Source organism: Erpetoichthys calabaricus, chromosome 16 (assembly GCF_900747795.2).
Source record: "Erpetoichthys calabaricus chromosome 16, fErpCal1.3, whole genome shotgun sequence".
NCBI lineage: Eukaryota > Metazoa > Chordata > Cladistia > Polypteriformes > Polypteridae > Erpetoichthys > Erpetoichthys calabaricus.
This window is the reverse complement of record NC_041409.2, coordinates 64,856,983-64,884,390: the sequence shown is the minus strand read 5'-3', so window position 1 is coordinate 64,884,390 and position 27,408 is coordinate 64,856,983. Positions and strand designations below refer to the sequence as shown.

At 40.8% G+C, this 27,408-nt stretch overlaps 1 protein-coding gene across 2 annotated transcripts; it reads right to left on the bottom strand.

The window, feature by feature from the left end:
• Positions 1 to 519: 519 nt before the first annotated feature.
• On the bottom strand, positions 520 to 27,130 carry zgc:163014 (uncharacterized protein LOC100038766 homolog). 2 transcript variants are annotated; one of them, XM_028821367.2, is made up of 13 exons: positions 26,993 to 27,130; positions 22,830 to 23,006; positions 21,987 to 22,092; positions 19,328 to 19,453; positions 15,837 to 16,035; positions 15,004 to 15,033; positions 10,719 to 10,841; positions 8,626 to 8,813; positions 7,249 to 7,445; positions 3,333 to 3,424; positions 3,051 to 3,105; positions 2,199 to 2,296; positions 520 to 974 (listed from the first exon to the last, which is right to left on the bottom strand). In XM_028821367.2, the coding sequence occupies exons 1-13, from the start codon at positions 27,052 to 27,054 to the stop codon at positions 763 to 765; spliced, it is 1,665 nt and encodes a 554-aa protein (XP_028677200.1). In that variant the 5' UTR covers positions 27,055 to 27,130; the 3' UTR covers positions 520 to 762. The 2 variants fall into 2 exon arrangements, with proteins under 2 accessions (XP_028677200.1, XP_028677201.1); XM_028821368.2 differs by lacking the exon at positions 22,830 to 23,006 and having other exon boundaries at positions 26,993 to 27,101.
• Between the last annotated feature and the right edge of the window lie 278 nt (positions 27,131 to 27,408).

The window sequence follows — 27,408 nt, the reverse complement described above, 5'->3', positions numbered from 1 at the left end:
CTGATAGAAGGTCGGCTATTCATTCTCTGAACTGGCACTGAAAGCAAACAATCAAATTGAAGAGCAAGGGAAACCAAACAGGGTGTCCCTGCAGTGCATTTTATTCGGAGAATGCTGACAGGCCTTTTCCTCAGGATTCCCAACCCATGTTTGTGCAAACAAGTGAGGACACCGATGCAGATTTTCAAAAGAAAAAAAAAAAAAGTGTGCACAAGTGCAAGTCATACAGTTGTCTAGTTTAATGTACACTTTATAGTAGGAATGGTTTAGTTCTACTTAAAAACGAGGTCTATTCAATTTATGAAGATTGTTTATTCTTCTCTGCAGCACTCAATATTTTTTTACCACCTATTATATTACTTACATGGCAGTATGTTATAATTATACATATATACACAAAAATGCATCATTAAAAATTGTAAAAAGTTAGTATTTATACGTCAGTGTTAAAAGAGCTGGAGTGTAGAAATGCCACACAGACCAGACCAGGCTTAGTCCTGCACGCTTTGTTCACTGCCCCATTTTTAAATAACATGATTGTGTTTACTTCATCTGTGCCACACTTACGATTATGAATACCATTCATTTCAATAATGTGATCTAACATTAAATAAAGTGCTATGGCAAACCAATCAATACAGTTTAGCCTAAAGCTAATTCCTGTTTTACAAATTATTCCAGTTCTGTTGTAAAAAAAAAAACATTCAAACCTCAACCCCACAGAAATAAATCGGAAATAGAAATGTCATCTGTGTTTTGCAGTTAGATTTCGACTACAGCTTTCACAGTATCGCTGTAGAAGTTTCCAGCACAATCTGAACCACCAAAGAGCAAGAGGGTGCAGAAACCTTTCTGCGTTTGCTTCTGCTTCTCCGTGTCGGTGAGGTGCGTGGTGTTGAGGTTGATTAGGCTGTGTCCCGCCCGAGGCACCGAGCACAGAGCTGGGGTGCGGATGGCCGTCCAACTACAGCTGGCTGAATAAAACGAGAGCTAATTTTAGCAGTAAGTGACATTTAAATTGCATCTATTAATGCGTTTTACTTTAGGTAGGGATGAAGCAAACCAACAAAGCTCATAGGACACCACAGACCCAGTGAAGAATGCCAGTATTGGAGAACATCAAACCCTGTAAATCTTATTACTCGATTCTGCAGCACATACTGTAGGCCTGTGGTGATCGGCATATTCGGGAAGTTATTAAACAAACCATAAATATCCAAAAGCCACATTGAAAGCACATCCCAGTTATACCTTAGATAAATTTGAATATAATGTGAGGTTTATGTCCTGCATAATTTTATCAAAGACCGTAAACAATACAACCAATCTATATTACTAACCGAGAATGGTAAACCGGATGGCATGAACACAGGTACACGACGATGGGACCATGAGACATACTGCGCAGGCGCGTACAGTGCGCGTCTCATAGACCGCATGCAAAGTCATATCCACCGCGAACGAAGGAGTCACGGCCCAAAAACGAAAGAGCTCAACTGACGTGAATGAGAAATGAAGCAACAACGCGCCCATAGCTAACGACTAACAACACAGCCATACAAAAAAGAGGATTCTGCGCTGCAACCCAGAGTCAAACGGAAGAGGCTACAGCTGCCCCACAGGTCCACAATGATACTACGGAAGGCGCAGGCGTCACCGCCATATTGTGAGTGGCACTACTACGGGGTGAAGTTAGGAATGATGTGCTGCTTGGGATTGTACAAACCGCTGAACGCTTTACACTGAATTCAAGCATAATACAGCTCAACGATACAAACACGAGCCCACCTATATAGGATCAATGAACGCAGGCTCCTTCAATGTGCGTATGAAACTGCGTAAGCAAAGCAGGCACGGGTTCAAAACGAACGAGCTCAACTGACGGATATACAAACACGAGCCTGGCTAGATAAAATGAATGAATGAATGCAAGTGCCTACAACGCGCGTCTGAAATGCCGCAAGCAAAGCGGGCACGGCTCCAAGACGAACGAGCTCGACTAATGTATTTCAGGATACCCAATGCTGGGGGTAGGCGAGCGAAGCGAGCAGGGGGCGGAGCCCCCCTTATTAAACAGAACTGACTCCAGCACTATGATGGTGTAAAAGAACCTGCATCAACCCTAAATATGACCAATGTAAACCTAACATGGAGACCTAGGTGTCATGACTGAACACAATTTCACAATAGACACTTACCTAAATCAAAAAGATGTATGTCCTGCAAGGTGCCGATTGCACTACGTCCTCCACTTATTAGGAGTTTCTGGTCAGAAACTGGTACTGCAGCATGAAACCTGCGATACAAGATGGACTGTCAAGTGTCTGTCATTAAATTTTATTAATGTTTACAGAAATGATCAGTGTTTCAAGAAGGTCAATATGTCACATCCATGCTTCCGTTTTATAAGCTGAACAATGCATGAGGCCAATCAAGCAGTCTTGGACAGAACAGATAAATTTTTAGCACACACCAAAGCAAAGTACCATCTACCAGAAGAGCACACTGCTGCAGTGGTTAGCACTCCTTCCTCGCAAATCCAGTATCCTGGCTTCAACTCCTGTGCCCAGTCCTTTCACATCCTCAAAGACCTTTGTGTGGGATTCTAAATCGGCCCAGTGTGAGTGCAGGTATTGCCAAGAGTGATGGACTGGTGCCCTCTTCAGGCTTCTTTCCCAGCTTACGCCCAGTAAAGTAAGGATGAACTCCAGTCCTCCATGACACGGGTTTTTATTAAGCAGGTTTGAGAATTATGTATGTGTGTGTATATTTATGTGTATGTTATCTCTTAGAATAATTGCTTTTTTTTTTTTTTTTTTTTGAGGAAATCAATTTAAAAGTTAGGAGGGCCTGAAGACAAGAGTCAGATGTTTGGTTTAAATGTTCTTACTGCCTGCTGCCTCATGTAACTGATGGAATATCTGGAGAAATGATCTTCTCAGTACAGCTTCCATCGAAAGCAAACATTTTTAACTGAAAAAGCAGTTTGAGGGAATCCCACAGTGCTGGCGGGGTAGGGCTACATTGGTGAATTTAGATAAAAAACTTACCCTCTTGGGACTGGTGGTAAATTAGCGTACTGTACTGATGTATACTCCATGAAACCTGTGAAAAGAGTCGAAGTAACGTAAGAAAATTGTTGGTACCAGCTGCCCAGGCAGACAGCAAGTACTAAGATTTTCTCAAACTGGCCCATCTTGCAAGTACAAAATATACATAAATTAAGACTGTAGGAGGGCACCAGCTTTGGATTATCAAAAACGTATGGCTTATCTGTTGAAGCCAACTAAAAGCATTTCTAGTTTAAAAAAAATAAATTCACAAAGTAATACCTAAATCCATTATGTGAAGGTCATTAAGGTAGGCCTGATTTTTCTTTCCTCCAAAAATGATCAGCTTGTTTGTCAGGAGAGTAGCTGAATGACTACAAGTAAAAATATTGATTAACGCAAAATTCACAGCCTCAGGTTCCAAACTCAGCAATAAATGTTGTAAGTGAACTACTAGGGAAGATTTAAGAGATCACCGTAGTGTACATTTTTGAACCGCCCTCGATACGTAGATATTGAGTAACATGGCAGAGGTCTCGTTTTCCCGACAACGTGTTCTCGGTCTGTTTTGTCAGACTGCTGTGGAACTGTGGATTGTCACAATTTGTTATTTTCCTTTGATATTAGAAATGGCAAACAGCAGGCCTTCACAAGGCAAAAATAAACTCATTAAAGTGCCAGACTTTGTCCGAGGGGCCCAGTAACCGGCCCTGTATTATTGTCTTCCATCCCATTACTCCCTTTAAAACTAAATTAAAAGTACGGCAGTCAGTTTGTCGAACCTGAATGATTCAACGATGGCATACCCTGAAAAAGTGTAGTTATTGTTAAACAAAAACAAAAAAAGGTGGAAACTGGTAATATTTGTACTGCGGTGTTTAAATGCAAGAGGAGTTATTTTGACAATAGAATTAAGAAGCAAAAACTTTGTAACATTGCTTTATAAAACAAATTTAAATGGCACCCAGTCAAAAAAGTTTTCAAGTAGGATCACGAATTTGAAATCTCAGTTTTGCACGACACACACACACACACACACACACATATGTTGGCAATTTTAAAATAGTAATTTTAGAGAAACCCACAAGATAAATTACAATGAGAAATGCAATAATGGTATTAAGATGAATAAAAATAATGGCACACCAGGAGCAGTGTCAGTATTGGACACGGCCCACCCCATTTTTTTTTTTTTTAAATGAAAAGTATTTTGCACCACATATATGCATTTTAATTTAAAAAATTACATTTAAAATATCTGTTGATTATAAACCAGTGTGAACTTTATCAGAAGAAAAGTCCATTTAACTCATAAAAAGCATTTGAAAAGCACATGTATAGATGGTGATTATACAGCGTACACCTACATAAAAAAGTAGGTCTAGAAAATGAGATTAACTTAAAATGTTACCAATCACAGCCACTCAAAACACACAAGCAGAGGTGGTCTTAGTGGTGTGCAGGGCCTAGGGCTGACCAACCCCACGTGGGGCTGGTTACGTCAAACGCTATTACCGGTATATGTAGACTGTATAAACTTGCGCACGAATTGAATAAAAATAATGTTACCATACACTGGATTTTCTTATTACAGTATTCAGCTAAATTTTTGCAAGATAACATGATGACTATCAAAATATAATGATATAATCTATTAAAAAAAATGCGCCACAATCTCTTCCACTCATGGCATCGACAGCGATACGGCTAAACCATTAGTAAAATGTTGCTGCCTGTTCCACTTCCAAACCCTTCCCGCACTGTTTCAACTAGGCCTACTGTAGCAAACTGAACCAATGTCTTGACTTAAACGATGGAAGGCTCTCCGGACACAAATGAGTCATAAGCGACAAGCCATCAGTTGCTCCCAAGTCAAAACAGAGCCAACCTAACAACTAATGGGCTATACCTATTTTAGGAAGAGATCCTCTTAGAAGAATCTCAAATATATATATACTGAAGAATATAATTTGACAAATCTGCTCGAAAGGGACACACGGAGCTCAAAAGCAGGGGCCACCTTAGACGCAGGGCCTGGGGCGGTCAGCCCACTTGCCACCCCCAAACACTGCTCTTGTACACAACGCTAACAGACTATCAACCGCTAACTTACATAACGTACTTAGCACTCCCGAGAATCGATTTGCATGATTCACTGGAAAGAGAGGTTCAAAAAGAACAAACAATTTGTGACTTGCCCATCACTAGACTTGCAGTTGAGAAATGTGAATGACATCTTGACAAACGGCCATTTTAGGTGTCATTAGTGAAAGGAAACAAACAGCAGTGGTCGGCACTGAAAATTTTGGCGATATCCCACCACTAGCTGTGTTCACTTTAGCAATGATAGAGTGTGCTGGGGGGGGTGGTGGAATCTACAACCATTGAGCTGCCATCTGCTGAAGAATCAGCCAGGTCACGGATTTGACGGATATCCACGAGCCACCATCTCAACGGTTTCAAAGTATTCAAACTTCTATTAGGCGGTAAGACGCCCAGCTTTGCGGCTCATTGATACAACAGCTAACGGTGCACGAGTGGATTAAAGGGTATCAAAGGATACCGTGTTGCCATTCTTGTACTAATCCAGCTGAAGACGGACTCACTCATGCATTACCAGACTGGAAACACGTATCAGTTATGCAGACACAAATTGCATGGAATGGTAAAACAATAATTGGAGTGTTTGCTTTTATATAATGCCATACTGGTCAAAATCCTGACAGATATTATTTGACCATTTGTGCCTTGCGATGGGCTGCTATGTCTGACGCATCATCGACATGTAGGCAGCCTCACCATTTGTAAGTGGATTTAAATGAGTGTTAGCAGAAACCATTGAAACTAGGCATGCAAAAAGAAAAAAAAAAAAAAAAAAGTGTCATGTACCGTAGTAGGACTGGACTTCTCATTTGTTTTAATCAAATGTGTATTTAAAAGTAATAAAAACAAAATTAGGCCCACCCTAATATGAAATTCTGTTGCTACTGTAGCACATGTTAAAAAGAGTTAACTAGAAATCAGAAGTGAAACTAATTTGAGTTTCGCCACACAGTAATGACAAAATTCAATATAAACGCCTTACAGTTCGGTTACTTACGACAGAAGATGCTAGTAAGGCAGAGCAGTACTGTGTTTTAAATATTCCTCCATCCATACAGCTTTTGAACAACGGACGATTTCACATTTACAGTGACAGACACTAATTAGGCCAGTAGTCCTCAAGTTCAGTCCTGGGACCCCCTGTGGCTACAAACAGCTTCTGCTTTTATTTGGACTCCAGGCTTAATTAGGAAGGCAGTTAGTTCCTAGAAATTACAAACTGGATATGCTAAATATTTACAGAAAGAAGCATGTGTGTACGTGTGTGTGTGTGTTACATGGGTAATAATCATGGGCATCATAGTGAGGGGAAAAAGGGCAATGATGACCCAGGGCCCGCTGGGTGGGTGGCCCTCGAAGCCTGGAAAGAAAACACATGTGACAGACATGGATCGAGAGGAGGGGGCGCACAATGACTGCTTATGTATAGCCCCCCCACCCCATAGTTCTGTGAGTCATCCTTGGTAATAATTCATTCATTTTTGTTTTTTTAATATGTTCTCAAGTGTTCTGCTTATTTAAGCTATCACTTACTAATAAGCACACTACAAGTGGTAATGTTAAAATGGCCGCCCTTTAGTGTTCCATGTTGTTTGTAGGGTGGTCTGCTCAGCCCATCTGATGGTTAGTACTCGAAAACAATTAAGACAGAAAACTCCCCCAAAAAAAGTGACAAAACAGTTAAAACAGAGGATATAAGAAACAACACACATATTCCTTATTGTATAAATGCAAGTTTCACACTGCTGCTGCGTAACAGAGAAGAAAAAGGGCAGTGAATACAATAATGAGATCAATTAGAGGTAAAAATGATTTACCGATTGTGAAACTGGTTGGAACAAAACACTTGTAGCCATAGGAGACCCCCAGGACTAAACTAGAGAACCACCGAATTAGGTGGGAATTTCCACAATGATCTCGGCCGCACACGAGTTTCTCTTTTCAAGATTTGAAGCTACTTGCAGATATGTTCACAGACTAAAATGGATGCTGTATGAAAAACACAGGAGATTCGTTTTACAGCTAAACACAGTGGTCTGCTTTTTACAGACAATCACAGACAGACAATCTGCAAATGAATGCTAAAGAGACCTACCCAAATCTAGGCAGGGGCCTATCCCCTTCAACAATTGGTTGGTACCACAGCTCATATTCTGGGTTAAAGATGAAAAGCGTATTGTTGCAAGCTTCACCTTCTGGAATGTTCTTGGGATAAACACCCCCGAAAACATAGAGCTCTTTTCTGTAGATTGTAGCGCTGTGAAATGCCAGGGTGGGCACTTTGCCTTTAGCCTGCAAGCACAAAGAACTGTTTTAATCCAAACATTCATTGTAAATATCAATTAAAGAAAAAAAAAAAAAGTCAACATTGTGTTACATTATAATGAAATAAACACGGCCATGAAAAGAAATGCAGCAATTGTCAGTCATTCAGGACAAAGCATCATTTAGGAAGCACAGATGAAGATGTGTACATTTATTTATTTATTTATTATTTTATCTGAACTCGACTACAGTACGATGTTTTAGTTACGTTTCTACAACTGATGTACTTTCAGACGAAGAGGCCATTCAGTACGAGGAGGTGTCCTCGGGTTTTACTGTTCCACACCATTTAGAAGAAATAATTGTTGAACTGTGCATTTTTAATGATTAAACCCGCATTTTCTTCAACACTTAAGTTCTTTGTACTTTATTAACATGCATGGTGTGTTAGTAAAACAGCTAAAATAACCGAAAGTTCCAGTACTGTAGACCGTTTCTTTTGATGTGTTTATGCAAAATGACACGGCAGCAGTCCAAGATGGGCTTAGATGAAGGTCGCCTCCGGCTGATTTACTAGGAGACCATTGCATGCAAGGGCAGTTTTCCCTTCTTTGGTATTTGTGTTTGGTTTTATTCTTTATTTGCAGTCTTTAAATCATACTTTTATCCAGAGAGAAGAAAAAAAAAATGCAAGAGAAAAACTCAATTCCTGGATAAAGAGAAGAAGAAAAAGATGAAGATGATCTGTTAAGCAGCCTACTTTTCTGTTTGGAAATTAACTAACTAATTAACAGAGAGACCTGAAATGAAGGGATTGTGTTTAAAAAAATGCTTTAGTTCCTCACATTTTTATGCAATCGTTTTGTTCACCCCACTGAATTAAAGCTGAAAGTCTGCACTTCAACTGCATCGGAGTTGTTTCATTTAAAATTCATTGTGGTAATGTACAGAACCAAAATTAGAAAAAAGTTGTCTCTGTTCAAATACTTATGGACCTAACTGTATAAATGATGTGCATCAGAAAGCAATTGTGCATCTTTCATTTCATTCTGCTATTAGCAGACCTAATGGGCTGGGTCAAGTATGCTTTATAAATGACCATCATTCTCCATTTTTATAAATGAGTGGTCAGGTTTACTGACCGAATACTGTACACGTCATCCAGCAGATGCATGGAGGAAACCTGGCAGAATATACAAAAACTTACATTTATCGGAGTCCATTTCCATGTCAAAGTGTTGAGGACATACATGTTATTGTAACGTTTCCCATCTCGTATTCCACCAAAAATGTAAATGAGCTTTGAGTCAGAGTCATAAGTGGCTGTATGTCCACGAGAAGACAGTGGCATGGACAAACATGCAGAGGAGTCCATTGGAAACCAAAAGTCATTTTCTGCCAAATCAAACAGTTTAAAGGTTAGGACACCATACTGTATGAGAACTTCAATGACATTCTAACATACATGAAGAAATATATCATTCTAGAATGGTACCATTGTATGCTTAACTTCACACAGATTAAATTCTTTTTTGCTCTCTGACAAAGTAGACATACACACACACACCCAAAGCCCCCCCAAGTCCAATTCCAGGTTGTGAAAGGCTACAGTCTAAATTAACAATGGGCACAAGGCAAGAACCATCCTGAAAAGAGACACCAACCCAATGCTGGGTCCTCAACCACACATAGGCGGCCAATATTTACAGTTGCCAATGAACCTAACATGGAAGAATAAACTCTCCACCTACAGAAATTCGCACAGAGAAATTGAGAATAGGATTAAAATCCAGGATACAGCAGCATGTCTTACTCGGGCTCCCAATTTCAGTTTTATTTCAGATTATTTCACATGAATATAAAGTTTAAGAATTTTCATTAAGAGTTTATTTACTTTGCATTATGAATTTGTTCACATCTTCTCAGAGTATGAAGTGTACAGTGCAGAGAGATTACTTTTGGAATGAAAATCATACATTATACCAATAGGATGACTAAATACAAAATTTTTCTTTATAAAAGGTTCTGTGCCAATTTCGGTTTTATTCCATTTGTTTCATTTAGTTATTGATTGCTGTATCTTATTAAAAGTCAGAAAAGGCTGAACATGACTTTTTTTTTTTTTTTTTTTTTTTTTTTACAGACTTTACCTTAATGGATATATTCAGCATTTTTTCAAGTTGAAGCTGTTTCTTCACACACATGGTATAGAAGTATTTGCCACTCAAAACTGTGTTCTAAAAAGTTAAATGTTTTCTAGAATTTAAAAAAAAATATATATGACACCAGTCCTGGTGATTTAAAATGAATCTTATGGGGCATGGGGTTCCAGCACATTAAACCTTACTGAATATATTCTCCGAGTTTCGATAAAAGGAAACATGCCTTCCACGTTTCTGATGCATGTTTGTGACAACAAAAGAGATCTAGAAATACACATTTTAAATCGCATAATCTTGGTACTACTATTCTTGTGGTAAGGATATGTTTTCTATTCCCTTGTGTGAGTTCTCACAAAAATAGGGAAATAAATCAGAACCCAACCAACCACATGGCATGAATAGTTTACTGCGATTTGGTCCTTCGATTGGAAGGCGCACACTGGGGGGTGAAAGATTATTAATAATTCTGTGCATTTATTTATTTATTTTTTTTCTCACTACTCAAAGCGCTTAGCAATTGCAGGTTAAGGGCCTTGCTCAAGGGCCCAACAGAGCAGAGTCCCTATTAGCATTTACGGGATTCAAATTGGCAACCTTCTGATTGCCAGTGCAGATCCCTAGCCTTAGAGCCACCACTGGAGGCGACAAGGCCTGAGGTAGGGCGCACAGTCGGTCTTCTTTTAAATTGACTAAATCTCATTAAATTAATGTTTTTTGTTCAGAAGTGAAGCATATCACCTATTTTCAAAATGCGTGTGTAATTGCAATATGCAGATCAATTCTCAACAACTGCCTTGGCTTGAAAAATTTACATATTCGGTAAGTTTTTATATTTTTATTTTCCATTAGTCTTCCATGGATTCGTTACAAAATAGTATATTTTTTAAATGTATAGAGAGAGTGCTTAACTTTAGAATACAATTATGCGTGACAAATGCATATTTACCATGTTTGGGAAGAAATAACTTAATACCAATCTTATCCTTTAACAAAAGCAGAAAGCCGAAAAAGGTGTGTCACCTTTTGTTATTTGCTCTATAAAAAGGATGCTATACATACAATAAAGATGCAAGAATTCATGAAAATTTTTTTCATGCTTTTGTTAGCTGCTAGATTAGAGAACAATACACTTCGATACCGATCTCAAGTTTCCAAAGCGAGTCTGTGCAATGCTTCTCATTTTGTCCCTCTCCGCCAATCAAAACTGCAGTTTCAGGATCACTGAGGCACATTGCTTGACCCCATCTTGGATTTGGGCACACTATAAAAGATAAAAAAAAACAAAACAATACAAATAGAATAAATTTAAAGGCCTGAAGATTTAATTATAGTAAAATCTGCACAATGCTAATAATATAACTGATAAGGTGTTGATATATAATGAACAGGATGTCAATAATGATAATGATCACCATTCCATTTAATGTTATTCCAGTTATGAAGGGAATTCCTTCCATACATCTGCTGTTACCTGTGCCAGTGGAGGCGGGGTATGGAATACTGTGTTTTATATTAATTTCTGGGTCTTGGTCGAAATATTCTGTAAGGACATTTTTAAACACTCTCTGTAAAAGTGTTTTGTCCTGGAAGTGTCCAGAGTGACCCGATCCTACCCAAGGACTTTCCATGTAAACCTGAGTATCCCAAACCTTTGACTCCTGCTCTATTAATCCAATCCTAACAGCCTGTAACTCCTAATAGTCCAGTCAAATTCTTCTTCTAGACCCCAAATGGCTTATTAGGAAGAGTTCATGACTAAGCAGAGAAATGGGTTCAAAGTTTATTCACTCAAATATACAGCTGAATGACAAACATACTCTAAACTAAATTCTTAATGTGCCAAAAGCACAAGCAAAGTAAGGCTGTAACCATACAACCTGGACGGATAGCAGCTCTTTGTAGTTTAGGCATATCAGGAGGCTCTTCCAGTCTTGCTCTTCTTATAGATCTTTAATCCAGCATGGTCTCTAGATGGATATTGATGGAAAGGAAGAGACCAGCAACTCCTGGTGTGCCCCCATTTTTAAACCAGTATTGTTCTTCCTTACTGTACATGTCAGACCAATGGGGTCTCATAATTTAATGGTCAACTCCCTTCCGATGGCCAGATGTCACTGGACCAATCCTGGTCACTCACAACCCATGTTCTCAAATCTTTTACCAATGAGTGTTCTACCTGTGGTGCTGGGCTAGGACAAAATGTGTCTGTTGTTCAATCAGCAACCTTCACCTTTATTTCTGCTCATTTTACCTGTAAATAAGAGTTCCTCTGTGCAAAGTCAAACTGTGAGCTCATTTTGCCACACACAGAAAGTACAGATTAAACAGTAGTCTCTCACAGAGGTTTCCACCTTCATCCTCCTGCTGACTTGATGGTCTGTCTTGTATAAAGCACACTGCTGTCAGGCATCTCAAAGTACACAAAACCTAAGTTGACAGGTCCACTCTCTTCTAGTAATTGGACATCATACAAAGGATTTCTCTATTCACTCCACACCCCTTAATCATTTGTTCTCTTGAATTATAATGTAAAAATTACAGTCTAGACAGTGCATCTCTGTCACACTGCTCACTCGAACTCTTCTAGAACCTTAGCATCCATAACTTCTAAGTGAGGCTCTCTCTCTCTTTAACTTTGTGTCTCACATATTTGAATTATCGCAGTCTTCCAACAGCACCATGATGTGGATGCCAGAGGCAAGTTTTTCACATTCATCTGGCTCTGGAGATAAGGTGGCAGTCATTCCCTTTGTAACTCCAGCCTCAGAGAATCATCCATGGGCACAGCACCCACAATTCATCTCAAAACATCTTGTTTAAACTCCTAGTGGAGTTGAGTGGAACTTCTGACATGGCTTGAATTTTAAGATATTAAACTGAACAGATTTTAAAGATATGTTATGCATATGATGCATTTGAAAACTTCGAATATATTACATACTACGCGGCTCCACCTGCGTAATAGTGAAACAGGACAGTGAGGAGGGCCCTGCCCGGCTCCCCACTCCCGATGTCATGTCTCCCCCCGCCCCTCAATGGGCAAATGAAAATATGGCCAGAATATTTAATAGTAATAGTACAATTTTCAAGCGGTTGTTCCCACTGTATAGGCCTATTCAGGACCTTCAGCACATATTTAAATTTTTTCCCCCAGATACCGGAGAGTAATTTCTAATACTGTGTGGAACAGCTGCTGCCCCCTGAAATGTAAAGAATCCTCTAGGGTCTAAACACCATTTTTATGGCTACAGGTGCTCGTGCCTACCAAGCAGCAATAAAAATCCTCCGGCTCCTAATAATGTTTAGGCCCTTCTCAGCTGTTCACCAACTTTTAAACCTCCAAATAACATCTCCCAGTGCTCCCTAGAGACCCTAATTCTTTTTCTGGTGTAGTTTTTTTCTTTACTACTTTCTTGGAACCGTCTGCTATTGCACTACAGATGCAGATTCATAAAAACTGTAGCTTGTTTCAACCATAACACAAATACAGTGCCGGTATCATAAAGTGAAAACCACATAATCTCTTGACAGTAATAGAAGAACATTATCTCTGTCCATGAGAATTAAACCTTTCCTCAATGAGAATCAAAGGACTCATTTTACCATATTAAGCAGCCTGTTGCCTTCTTTCAGAGTTTCAGTCTGGGTTCACAAATGCAGAAACTTGGGATTTGTTAAAGTTAACAGATTTTCAGAGAAGAATGTTATTTTCAAAAAGAAAAAAAAAGCTTAGATAGGAACAGTTTTCACGTACAGTTAGGTCCATAAATATTTGGACAGAGACAACTTTTTTTCTAATTTTGGTTCTGTACATTACCCACAATGAATTTGAAATGAAATAACTCAGATGTAGTTGAAGTGCAGACTTTCAGGTTTAATTCAGTGGGGTGAACAAAATGATTGCATAAAAATGTGAGGCAACTAAAGCATTTTTTTTAACACAATCCCTTCATTTCAGGGGCTCAAAAGTAATTGGACAAATTAAATAACTGGAAATAAAATGTTCATTTCTAATACTTGGTTGAAACCCCTTTGCTGGCAATGACAGCCTGAAGTCCATGAGTTCAAGACATCACCAGATGCTGGGTTTCCTCCTTTTTAATGCTCTGCCAGGCCTTTACTGCAGTGGCTTTCAGTTGCTGTTTGTTTGTGGGCCTTTCTGTCTGAAGTTTAGTCTTCAACAAGTGAAATGCCTGCTCAGTTGGGTTAAGATCCATCTGTATCATGAAATGCCACCCAGTCAATTTGACTGCATTTAGCTGGATTTGAGCAGACAGTATATCTCTGAACACCTCAGAATTCATTTGGCTGCTTCTGTCCTGTGTCACATCATCAATAAACACTAGTGTACCAGTGCCACTGGCAGCCATGCATGCCCAAGCCATCACACTGCTTCCACCATGTTTTACAGATGATGTGGTATGCTTTGGATAATGAGCTGTTCCACGCCTTCTCCATACTTTTTTCTGCCATCATTCTGGTAGAGGTTGATCTTGGTTTCATCTGTCCAAAGAATGTTTTTCCAGAACTGTGCTGGCTTTTTTAGATGTTCTTTAGCAAAGTCCAATCTAGCCTTTCTATTCTTGAGGCTTATGAGTGGCTTGCACCTTGCAGTGCACCCTCTGTATTTACTTTCATGCAGTCTTTTCTTTATGGTAGACTTGGAGATTGATACGCCTACCCCCTGGGAGAGTGTTGTTCACTTGGTTGGCTGTTGTGAAGGGGTTTCTCTTCACCATGGAAATGATTCTGTGATCATCCACCACTGTTGTCTTCTGTGGACGTCCAGGTCTTTTTGCGTTGCTGAGTTCACCAGTGCTTGCTTTCTTTCTCATGATGTACCAAACTGTAGATTTTGCCACTCGTAATATTGTAGCAATTTCTCGGATGGGTTTTTTCTGTTTTTGCAGCTTAAGGATGGCTTCTTTCACCTGCATGGAGAGCTCCTTTGACCTCATGTTGTCTGTTCACAGCAAAATCTTCCACATGCAAGCACCCACACCTCAAATCAACTCCAGGCCTTTTATCTGCTTAATTGATAATGACAGAACGATGGGCTTGCCCACACCTGCCCATGAAATAGCCTTGGAGTCAATTGTCCAATTACTTTTGAGCCCCTGAAATGAAGGGATTGTGTTCACAAAATGCTTTAGTTGCCTCACATTTTTATGCAATCGTTTTGTTCACCCCACTGAATTAAAGCTGAAAGTCTGCACTTCAACTGAATCTGAGTTGTTTCATTTCAAATTCATTGTGATAATGTACAGAACCAAAATTAGAAAAAAAAGTCCATAAATATTTGGACAGAGACAACTAACTATGTACATAAACATTACCCTTTAGCTTATTCTAGAAAACCGTGCAAAACAGAGAAGACTGGCCAATGAAATTAAAAGCATCATCAAGCACACAGTAATTCTTACCTTGAAGCTTGGTCTTGTTTACCTCTGCATCTGTTAAGAAGAAGATGAACAGGCTGAGCTGCTTTATGTCATTGTCTTAATTAAAACTATTGTTAATTAATAGCTAAAAAGAGTATTGTGTAAAATGTATTAAAATTAAAAAAAATATCAGACCAGGATGATCTGGTTGAGAAGTGTCCTCCAAGGTAAGGTATGCAAGCATTTACAATAAATGATCACCAAGCCGTCCAACAATCCTGACTATCATATTTGTGAAATTTCAGAAAACAAAAAGGCAGCAAATTTAAGTAAACCACTGAAATAAAGTAGGATTAATTAGCCCTTGCGATGCAGACAACTAACGTGACCACCTAATGAATGAACTGTTCAGTTATGGAAATGAATAAAGTCATTCCCACGGTGGCGCAGTGGGTAGCGCTGCTGCCTCGCAGTTAGGAGACCCGGGTTCGCTTCCCGGGTCCACCCTGCGTGGAGTTTGCATGTTCTCCCCGTGTCTGCGTGGGTTTCCTCCGAGCGCTCCGGTTTCCTCCCACAGTCCAAAGACATGCAGGTTAGGTGGATTGGTGATTCTAAATTGGCCCTAGTGTGTGCTTGGTGTGTGGGTGTGTTTGTGTGTGTCCTGTGGTGGGTTGGCACCCTGCCTGGATTGGTTCCCTGCCTTGTGCCCTGTGTTGGCGGGGATTGGCTCCAGCAGACCCCCCGTGACCCTGCGTTCGGATTCAGCGGGTTGGAAAATGGATGGATGGATGGATAAAGTCATTCCAAGAAAAACAGCATCTTAGAAAGAGATAAAGTGACAGTTTCCAAAGTGAGAAGGTCGAACCCAATCTTACCTAACGGTATCTCCTTAACCCACTCATGAGCGATATGCAGAGGATTCTTCTGACTGCAGAATAGCTGCTCCTCTTCTATGGTGTTTGGAAGCATGCATTTCTTTTTAAAAGGAGGGTCATCTTGTGCCGCACTCTGGTCTTCACTTGCCACATTCAGCACATCAGGTTTCACTGACATGTCATAATCAAGTGTCACAGGCTGTAGAAATATTACTTGATTATACTTCCTAAGAAAGTTTTCAAAATTAAAATTAAGAAGTGCATACCTCCCCTCCCCCTGCACCCATAGTCAGAATGATACTGGTTGCCCAGAAAAGATCCAGAGTACACTCGGCATCCTCATTTGATTGAGGGGTGCTGGTTATTTAGTTCTGGTCTTCAACAACATGAAAAGGGATATCATGGAAGCTTTAAAAAATAAATTAAAAAAAAGGAACTATTTTTATTGCCATGATCCATGCATTTAATTATTATTAATATTATTTATTATTAGAAGTAAAACTAATAATAATTCATTACATTTATATAGCGCTTATATTCACTTAACATTTAAGATGTACAAATGATATAGCAGTCCTTGTCAATGAGATTTACTTTAAGTTTAGCATTATTTTTATTTACTTTGGATTTAGTGAAAAGTCAAGCAAAATGACACCTTTTATTAGCTAACTAAAAAGATTACAATATGCAAGCTTTCGAGGCAACTCAGGCCCCTTCTTCACGAAAGCTTGCATATTGTAATCTTTTTAGTTAGCCAATAAAAGGTGTCATTTTGCTTGACTTTTCACTACATTCACAATGGCTAACATGGTACAACACCCTAGTACTATTTACTTCGGATTAGAAGGTTATTCGAGAGTTGCTCTTAATGTCAAATGCAGGTGTATGTTTGATGATTGCTTGTCATATTTAGAATCTAATGTGGAATTTAATGGAAAGTGTCCCATTTATAATATAATATTTTCAAACCTGACTAAACAAGTTTAGGGTCATGAGTGGGCCCGAGGTTATCCTGGTAGCACTTTCTGCAACTTGGGGTTCAGTTGGAGCTGAGAGTAGCTTGGCAGCACTGACCACAAAGCAGGAAACAATGGGTTTAAAAGCATTAAATGATGTCATGTTGTTTGTGTGACACTATTGGCACTGGTCAGCAGAAGACATACAAGAAAATACCTTATATGGCAATACACTTAAATGTAAAATCTTTTTTTGATTTCTCCAGTACTCTCAATACTATCCAGCCATCCCTGTTAAGGTGTAACCACAGAGGTATGCAGGTGGAGGAGCCTGTGGTGTCCTGGATAATGGACTATCTGTGTGAGCAACACTGGAGCACCACCAGGAACAGCCCTGTCTCCTTTCCTTTTCACTCTGCACACATCCGAATGCAAATATAAACACAAAGTCATGTCACTTGCACAAATTTTCAAATGATTCCACACTTATGGGGGTGTTTTAAGTGATAAAGGGGATGTGAGAAAGTATAGGCGTCAAGATGAGAACTTTATGTTGTTGTAACAAAGGAGATAATGAAGACAAAACTGAGTGCCATTATGAACAATGCTGCACATCCTCTCTGTGATACACCAATATTGAGGACATTCAGCCAACGAATTATTCAGCAGAAGTATGTCAAGAAACGTTACTGGGCTCCTTTTTCTGTCTTTTAAGTAATTCTGGTGTGGGTTTGTATATACTCACACACATACAGTGCATCCAGAAAGTATTCACAGAGCATCACTTTTTCCACATTTTGTTAAGTTGCAGCCTTATTCCAAAATGGATTAAATTCATTTTTTTCCCTCAGAATTCTGCACACAACACCCCATAATGACAACGTGAAAAAAGTTTACTTGAGGTTTTTGCAAATTTAATTAAAAAAAACTGAGAAATCCCATGTACATAAGTATTCACAGCCTTTGCTCAATACTTTGTCGGTGCACCTTTGGCAGCAATTACAGCCTCAAGTCATTTTTGAATATGATGCCATAAGCTTGGCACACGTATCCTTGGCCAGTTTTGCCCATTCCTCTTTGCAGCACCTCTCAAGATCCATCAGGTTAGATGGGAAGCGTCGGTGCACAGCCATTTTAAGATCTCTCCAGAGATGTTCAATCGGATTCAAGTCTGGGCCACTCAAGGACATTCACAGAGTTGTCCTGAAGCCACTCCTTTGATATCTTGGCTGTGTGCTTCGGGTTGTTGTCCTGCTGAAAGATGAACCGTCGCCCCAGTCTGAGGTCAATAGCGCTCTGGAGCAGGTTTTCATCCAGGATGTCTCTGTACATTGCTGCATTCATCTTTCCCTTTATCCTGACTAGTCTCCCAATTCCTGCCACTGAAAAACATCCCCACAGCATGATGCTGCCACCACCACGCTTCACTGTAGGGATGGTGCCAGGTTTCCTCTAAACGTGACGCCTGGCATTCACTCCAAAGAGTTCAATCTTTGACTCATCAGACCAGAGAATTTTCTTTCTCATGGTCTGAGAGTCCTTCAGGTGCCTTTTGGCAAACTCCAGGCAGGCTGCCATGTGCCTTTTACTAAGAAGTGGCTTCCGTCTGGCCACTCTACCATACAGGCCTGATTGGTAGGTTGCTGCAGAGATGGTTGTCCTTCTGGAAGGTTCTCCTCTCTCCACAGAGGACCTCTGGAGCTCTGACAGAGTGACCAACGGGTTCTTGGTCACCTCCCCTGACTAAGGCCCTTCTCTCCCAATCGCTCAGTTTAGATGGCCGGCCAGCTCTAGAAAGAGTCCTGGTGGTTTCGAACTTCTTCCACTTATGGATGATGGAGGCCACTGTGCTCATTGGGACCTTCAAAGCAGCAGACTTTTTTTCTGTAACCTTCCCCAGATATGTGCCTCGAGACAATCCTGTCTCGGAGGTCTACAAACAATTCCTTTGACTTCATGCTTGGTTTGTGCTCTGACATTAACTGTCAACTGTGGGACCTTATATAGACAGGTGTGTGCCTTTCCAAATCCTGTCCAATCAACTGAATTTACCACAGGTGGACTCCAGTTAAGCTGCAGAAACATCTCAAGGATGATCAGGGGAAACAGGATGCACCTGAGCTCAATTTCGAGCTTCATGGCAAAGGCTGTGAATACTTATGTACATGTGCTTTCTCAATGTTTTTATTTTTAATAAATTTGCAAAAATCTCAAGTAAACTTTTTTCACGTTGTCATTATGGGGTGTTGTGTGTAGAATTCTGAGGAAAAAAATGAATTTAATCCATTTTGGAATAAGGCTGTAACATAACAAAATGTGGAAAAAGTGATGCGCTGTGAATACTTTCCGGATGCACTGTATCTATCTATACACATACATATTATTATACACACACACACTGATTACACCCGGAGGACAAATAAAGTTCTGACTATTTCCTTAAAGTGATCCAATTTCAGCAGTACTTTGACTAAAATGCCCTCTTACACCTCCCACATTGGTTCTCGTTATTCACAGACAATAATGTTTTCTTACCAAATGACTGATTCCACTTGTCAAAGACATCACGGTGGCATCTATCTGCCGTGAGCTCACCTGCCAATCCATATTGAGACGTTTCCGAGAAGGCACAGGAGTACTACTGGTAAAACTGGTTTTAACCTGTTGTGAAAAAAAAATTGTTTAGAAATTCAAAGGGCTTGCTCTTCAGTGACTAGTCCATACGGACTATAGCATTTTCAATAATTGGCCATAGCCCTTGAACTCTGTCCTGGTGCAGGGTGTGATGTCACTACCACTGTGACCTGAAGCTACTCTTCCTGGCTTTGGACAGGACAGAAGTAGAAGATAGAAAAATACTATCACCAGTGTCCGACTGGAGCTGCAGAGCACCACTTTACTCACGATATTGTGAGGGCTACTCTGCCTCTTAGAATACGCTACTTGGTGAAGAGCAAAAGTAGCAAAATGGCCTAGGTCAACTTTGAGGATCCCTCCCGTGGCTGCTTGCCTCAGATAATTGTGCTGAAAGGTGAACCACAGCCCAGTCCAAGGTGGTGTGTACTCCGAAGCAGGTTTTTTTTCCCCCCCAAGCACTTCATTGTATTTGGCTGCATTCATCCTTCCCTCAATTCTGACTAGTCTCACTGTTGATGTCGCTGAGAAGCACCCCCCATAGCCCTTATGTTGCAACCAGCATGCTTCACCGGATGAATGGTATTAGGCAGGTCATCAACAGTGCCTGGTCTCTGGCAGACAGAAAGCTCCAAATTCTGTTCAAGGAGTTAAATTTTTGAGTCAGGCCAGAGAGTCTCTTTCCTTATGCTCTTCAAGTCCTTAAACTGCTGTTTGGCAAGCTCCAAAAGGGCTGCCATAGGTCTTTTACCAAACAGTGGCTTCCATCTAGCCACTCTACCATAAACACATGATTGTTGGAGTACTGTTGAAATGATAATCCTTCCAACAGGTTCTTGTATCTCAGTAGCAGACTTCTGAAGTTCTGTTAGAGTGATCATTGGGTTCTTGGTCACCCCACCTGATCAAGGCTCTTCTTGTCTGGTTACTCAGTTGGGTCAGATGACCAACTCTACGAAGAGTCCTGGTGGCTCGAAACGTCTTCCAGTTCACAATCATTGAGGCCACTGTGCTCCTGGGAACACTCAAAGCTTTAGAAAGGGTTTTATCCCGTTGCCCTGATCCATGCCTAACAAGAACTTGATTGTAGAGGTCTACAGAGAGTTCCTTGGACTTCAAGGTTTGGTTTTAGTCCCAACAAGCAGTGCGAATTGTGAAACCTTATATAACACGGGGTGTGCACCTTTCTAAACAATGTCCAATCAATTCAATTTGCTAGAGGTAGACTCAAGAATCAAGTTCCAGACACATCTCAAGAAGAATTAAAGCAAACAAGACGCACCTAACCACAATCTGGAGCACCACAATAAAGGGTCTGAACACTTACAGAAATGCGAGATTTCAGGCACGGATTTTTAGGAAATTTGCAAATCTTTCTGAAAACGTTTCCACTTTCTCATTATGGGTTATTCAGTGTACACCTTGATGGGCAAAAATGGCAAATTTATCCCAATTATAATTAAATGTACAACACAATTGACTATGCAGAAAATGAAGGGTTCTGGATACTTTCTGATCCACTGTAGCTGTGCATCCATCAATTTGCAACCAAATAAGAACAAAGAAGATCTGTGCGAGTTTCAAGGACAGAAGTTGTTAAGAAATCAAAAAGTATACTAGTTTGGCATTTAGTATTGGGACAAAGAGATGGAGGGCAGACTGGTCAAATCACTAATGAGAAGTGGAGACAAACTTAGATTGTTGCTTTTACTGACTAAAGAGTAAAATTAAATGAAATTGCATTACAGTTAGGTGAGGTTATAGATTTGCAGACAGAAATGGGTGAAAAAGGTGGGGCATAACTGGTTTCGACTTTTCTGAAGGTCTTCAGAGTTTTACAGACCACTGGTTTAAGTGTACTGAGAAGGGAAATTATACATAGAAATAATGAACTTGAAAGGTCTGCAAAATAAATAACACATTCTTGAAAAATACAGTGGAAAACTTGATGAACTCTTACGTTACAGTGCATTTCATAGTTTGTTGAGATTTTATATTTTTAAAGTCTGTAAAAGTACTTTAAGTCTGTGTATTCTGAAGTTCTCCATATAAAGAAGAATGTGAACCAAATCACATACTGTAGAATTAAGTTTGCTTACAGTTCAGACTGTATCTTTTATAAACAAGAGAGAACATTCCTGGCTGAACTTTGGCAGGCTACGTTAATCAAAGTAACTGCAGAATCCCCCATTCACCCCCCTGCCATAAAACATTGATGTCCAGAAGCCATGTGCCTCCTTGAAGCAGGCCAAGAGAACTCAGCTACACCTCTTCTGGGTCATAAGGCAGGGGAGGACTAGTGCAAGAAATGATCCAGAGGTACAAATATAATGAAGGCATCTGAATTAAGGAAAACATTTTAGGCAGAAATATTTTTTCTACTATCGTGACCATATTCCGTTTTTTTTTTTTACTTGGATTATTCAAAGGCATAATGAGGAGTAGTGACTATCTGGTCAGATTTAAATAAGAAAATTCATATCCTTTCTAACTTCCAATTTTCCACATACACTGAACCCTTTGGCTACAAACTGAGAAAAATATCAGTCCACATACATACCTGTCCATTGACAGTCAGCATAATTTTACCAAAGACCCCCAGCTCTGCTTGTTCTATTGCTGCAGTAAGCAAATCAAGCCTCCAGTCGCCTTCCCATACGATGCTTCTACAAAAAGAACAAGCAGTAACATTGGCATCTGCTAAACATATTGGCCTGCCTCGCAGTTAGGAGACCCAGGTTCGCTTCCCGGGTCCTCCCTACGTGGAGTTTGCATGTTCTCCCCGTGTCCGCGTGGGTTTCCTCCGGGTGCTCTGGTTTCCTCCAACAGTCCAAAGACATGCAGGTTAGGTGCATTGGCGATCCTAAATTGACCCTAGTGTGTGCTTGGTGTGTGGGTGTGTGTGCTCTGCAGTGGGCTTGCACCCTGCCTGGGGTTTGTTTCCTGCCTTGTGCCCTGTGTTGGCTGGGATTGGCTCCAGCAGACCCCCGTGACCCTGCAGTTAGGATATAACGGGTTGGATAATGGATGGATAAACATATTGGCTTCCAGTCAAGATGAAAATGAAGCAAACCACCTCCCTCCCCCAGAGTGAATTACAAATTGCAATACAATTGTTTCCATAATTAAAGCATTGTTGGTTTAAGTGACTTTCATCAGGGTTACCCGGTGAGTCAGGGAAAAGGACTGAAACAGGTTCACCACTCCATTACAGAACACTGGAATTTCAGTTACATAGTCTGCTGTCATTTTTCACTTTAGTACCCTTGAAAGAACTTTTACAGCTGACCCATTAGCATTATTCTCCAGTTTACTGGGCTCATTGATATGGCTATGGCAATGCTTAACTAACAATTGTGGCTCCAGGTCCAAGTCCAGTTCCACTTCAGTGGTCTTACATTACCTTGAGTCAGAGGTTAGCTGTCCAATCTTTTGCGGCTTAATGTCCGGACTGACAGACACCTCGACCGAGATGCTAGCATCACTGGTGTATGATTTCCAGTCTCCCAGGCCAAACACGATTAGCTGTCTTGGCAATGGCAAGGGCAGTTGGGATTGATAGTAGAGGCGATTACACTTGCTAGAAGAAGAAAACATTCAGGTGTGTAAATGTACTCATTTACATTGTTATAATGATTATTTTAATGATGATATTACATGCATAAGTGGAATAATGACCAGTTGTAAAAAGGCATAATCTAGCAATTAGGCTTCCAAGTTCATTGTTTATCTATATTTCATTATACAAAGGAACTTAATAAATCGAGGTACTAATCTTAGATAAAAAGTTTGTACATTTGGGTTAACAAGGCGCATCACAAAAATAAAATCACAAGTAACACACCGTATCATGTTCAAATGTGAAACAAACATCTGGAGCTGGCAATTACATGAACTATGGTTATTTGAGTCAAGTTAAAAAAAAATCATTAAATACAACACCTCAGTGCATGATATTACAGAATACGAGTCCTCATAAGAGAATATTTTCAAAGCTCCTCAATCCAATTCAAGGTGAAATGCAGTCTAAGTAGCCATATTTGAAAGCTGGTGATGAGCCAGACAGTTTAAACTGTGATTAGCTAGACAGAACTTTATTTGTCAACAGGAGGATATTTGGATTTTTACAGAAGCTCTTTAAATAAATAAAAAAAATAAATTACATATATATTCATTTATTTTAGGAATAAGAAAACATCCGACTTGGCTGTCACATTCCTAATGAGGCAATCCAGGCGTATTGTTGTTGGTATAAAGGAGCCCCAGTAGTGTTTCTTGACACACGTCTGCTGAATGATTCATTGGCTGAAAGTCCTCAGTGTTGATGTGTCAGACAGGGGATGTGCAGCATTGTTCATAATGGAACTCAGTTTTGTTTTCATTCTCCCCTCGCTACTGAGGGTCCAGGCTGCATCCCAGAACAGCCTGCCTTTTAACTCTTTCAGGGCTGATGTTGCCTTTTGTCAAAATTCAGGGGTAGAGGACTGTAAACTGAGACAAAACTTGCCCTTATTTTTTAGTTTGACTCTCTTTGCTTGAAGGAAAGTTACATAGCTTTGATGATTTGGCCTCGATTTCCTGCACGTCCAGGAGTAGCAAGGAGAAAATAGCCTCAAAAAATGGCATCAGCATCTGATGAGACTAAAGCAAATGTGCAAAGCAAAATACTCCATGGATGTTTTCTGTATTATCGCTGAATCAGGCTGACTTTTCGGACTCAGTTTGATGCAAGTGATCTGGAGATGGAGATCAAAAATGAAATTGAGGTACCAGCATCAGTCTATCAGTCCCCAGTTGATCGTGGTGCTGAACGCGTTTGTGTAGCTGATACGCTTACAGCAGCGTTCGACTAAGAGAACCACCACTTATTATGACAAGAGGTACAAACCATATTGCATCACACTGTGACTGCCACTGTCGACCGCCTGCTGTGTGAAGGCAGAGAGGTAGTCGGCCCACCGTGCATTCCTGCTGGCCATTGAGCCGCCCCTGCACAGCCACTGCTGCCAGGGATGCCAAACAGCAGCCACAGCACGTAGTGACAGACGTTTTATGTTGATTTATATGTGAAACTAGTGAACTGCGTGCTTTTCAGAAAACTGAGTTTTTTGGAAACAAATATTCAGCCCTCAAAGAGTTAATTAACTTGTTGATTCAGTGGGCCTTTCCTGTAGCGATGTTACCAGCCCAGCACACGACAGTGTAGAAAAATCGCACTGGCAATCCCAGAGTAATAGAAGATGTGAAGGACTTCACTACCCACATTATATGAACACAGTCTCCTCTGCCCTTTCCACTACAGTCCCTTTGTATTACGAGACCAGTCCAGCCTGACACTGATGTGGACAGACAGACTATATAGGTAGGCATACAAATTGTAAAATTGTTAATCTTCAGCCTTTCAGTAATGGAATCATGTTTTTATCACTGTTTGTTAATGGATTAGGCTATTACAAGGGGGCTTCGCCCCCTGCTCGCTTCGCTCGCCTACTCCCGGCATTTTGAACCCGTGCCCGCTGGGCAGCCGTAGTTTCAGACGCGCGTTGTAGGAGCCTGCGTTGTTTTGAACCCGTGCTTGCCTTGCTTCTGCGGTTTGAGACGCACGTTGTAGGCATATATCCGTCAGTCGAGCTCGTTCGGTTTGAACCCGTGCCTGCTTTGCCTCCGCAGTTTCAGACGGTGGGTCGCGTTCGGCGTTTTGTATGATCCCAAGCAGCACATTATTCCTAACTTCACTCCGCAGTAGTGCCACGCACAATATGGCGGTGACGCCTGCGCCTTCACTAGGCAGTAGTGCCACTCACAATATGGCGGCAACGCATGCGCCTTCCTTATTATGTCGGGTTTTACCATGCTGTGTTGGTGCCTTTGCCTTTCGTACTTTCCTGCGCCTTCTTGAGAATTTACAGTCTTTTCTCCAAGTTTAACACTACTCCCCCCCCCCCCCTTCCCAATTTAGTTTATGAAGCTGCACAGTTTTGAGAGACGCTAATTTTTGAAAACTAATGACTATTTACAGTTCATATGAGGACATGAATGGCAACACAGCTGTCTGCCTGCCCTGCACATGAAGGGGTATGCTAGGAGAGCATGCCCGGCTGAGAATAAAGGCACCACTAGGATTAAACACAAAGAGTTGTCTATACTGAGAGGTGAAAAAGGTCCTTCACATTTCAGTGTGGAAACAAGAGCTGCTGGGGCACAGGGAGGTATGCCAGGTAGCATACAGTGTGCTCTGGAAGGCCATCATGCAGAATTTGAAACCAAAAGAGAGAGGAGGCCTGGCAGTTCACTCCAAGGATGCAAAATGGCAGGTGAAAAGAAAGTGAAACAAAGAGGGGAATGTCACTGCTAGCAGCACTTTGTGGCTGGTAGAGATAGAGGGTACATGTTCCTGAAGAGAACATATGGGATCATATTGTCTCTCTGACTGAGCTGGACACAGGAGAACTGTCTTGGAGATCTGGCCCTTTAAGTGAAGCAGAGAGAGGTAGCCTGGTATCCCAGGGGTAAGTAGAAGGCCATCTTTAGCAGGAAATAACCCTGGGATGAGAATACAAAGCCACTTCCAACAGAAACCAAGCACTGAGTGTACACTCAATAAGTCCAAGTAAGACTAGAGATGCGGCGGTTCTGAAAGAACACCACCAGATCAAGACTAGATCCAACACCTACTAATTAGGCCCAGAGCTGAATTAGGTTATGTTGGCCTTTGCCTATGTTACATGCAACCTGCAATCTTCACCCACTTTAAATAGCACCGGTACTAATCCTGCCACTAAAACTTTCCTGGGGGGGAATTTTCAGAACAAAAGTAATGTTTGGCTGCGGTGGGTTGTAACTGTAACTCTCTCAGGTAAGTGTGTCAGCCAAATAATAAGTAATATTACAACATGTAATGCTCGAGCATTATTCCTCCATACAAATACATACATACAATCTCAAACCCGCTCGGTTGTACGAGGCATGACCCTCCCGGACAGCCACCAACCAGCCTGGTAAAATAAGCGCAGTGGTTTTAATTAAAATGTAGAAAGTTAGTCGTTGTGCACAGTTTGAGATTAGCCATTTATAAAAAAAAATCCTGTGTGTGAGGTTTGCCTTTGTTACATTTGCTCAAACGAGACAGTAACCTTAAAGTCTAATAATAGCGACCCCTCGTGACACCTTTTCTTTAGCTGTAACTGCTCCTTGTCCCTCGGCTCAGCCCCCTGTGACTCTATACTGCCAAGTCGTTTGTCTCACAGCGTGTGATCGTCTCAAGCGGGCGTAAGTCAGCGGTGCCCGATGGACCACAAATTACAAGTGCCACACGTAGGCAGTGTTTGGGAGAGTCGCTTTTCGAGATATAAATCCTGAAACATCCATTATTGATGTTTGTTTGACACAACGTTGTCTTTTTTTTTCTTACGTCAAAGACTGCACAAGGCTCGAATGTGAGTTTCTCAACACCTTCATCATAGATGGTTTCTTACTGCCGATCTAAGACAACGTCCAACTGTAAAGCTTTTACATTTTAAAACCAACACCATGTAGTTTAAGGGCGTATCTAAAATATCAATTTACCTTATTAACTGACGGGGCACCTCACGCAGAGACCACAGGACATAAAAATTAACTTTTCCCATTTCGACAAATAAAGCACACTAAATTTACAATATTTCAGTCGGTCACAGATCGTCCCGTCCAGAAACTCATTAACGCGGCAGACCTTTCAATTAAAGCCACCTGAAAATCTCCGCCCATCGATGACGTAACGGGCGTGGTCACGTCATCTTGCCTTCGCTCCATAGTCTGCGGTCAGAAGCGTTGTGGGTACGCTACGATAGCGCAGTTTTACAGGGTGCCTGCTCAGGCGCGGAAGGTTAATGAACTGGCAAATAAGAGTTTAGCGATTTGTTTGTACCTTTATTTCATATGTATAAGGGTTTAGCTTTCAACTTAACCGAGATTTCTGTCACTCCAAATAAACTAAAAGAGGT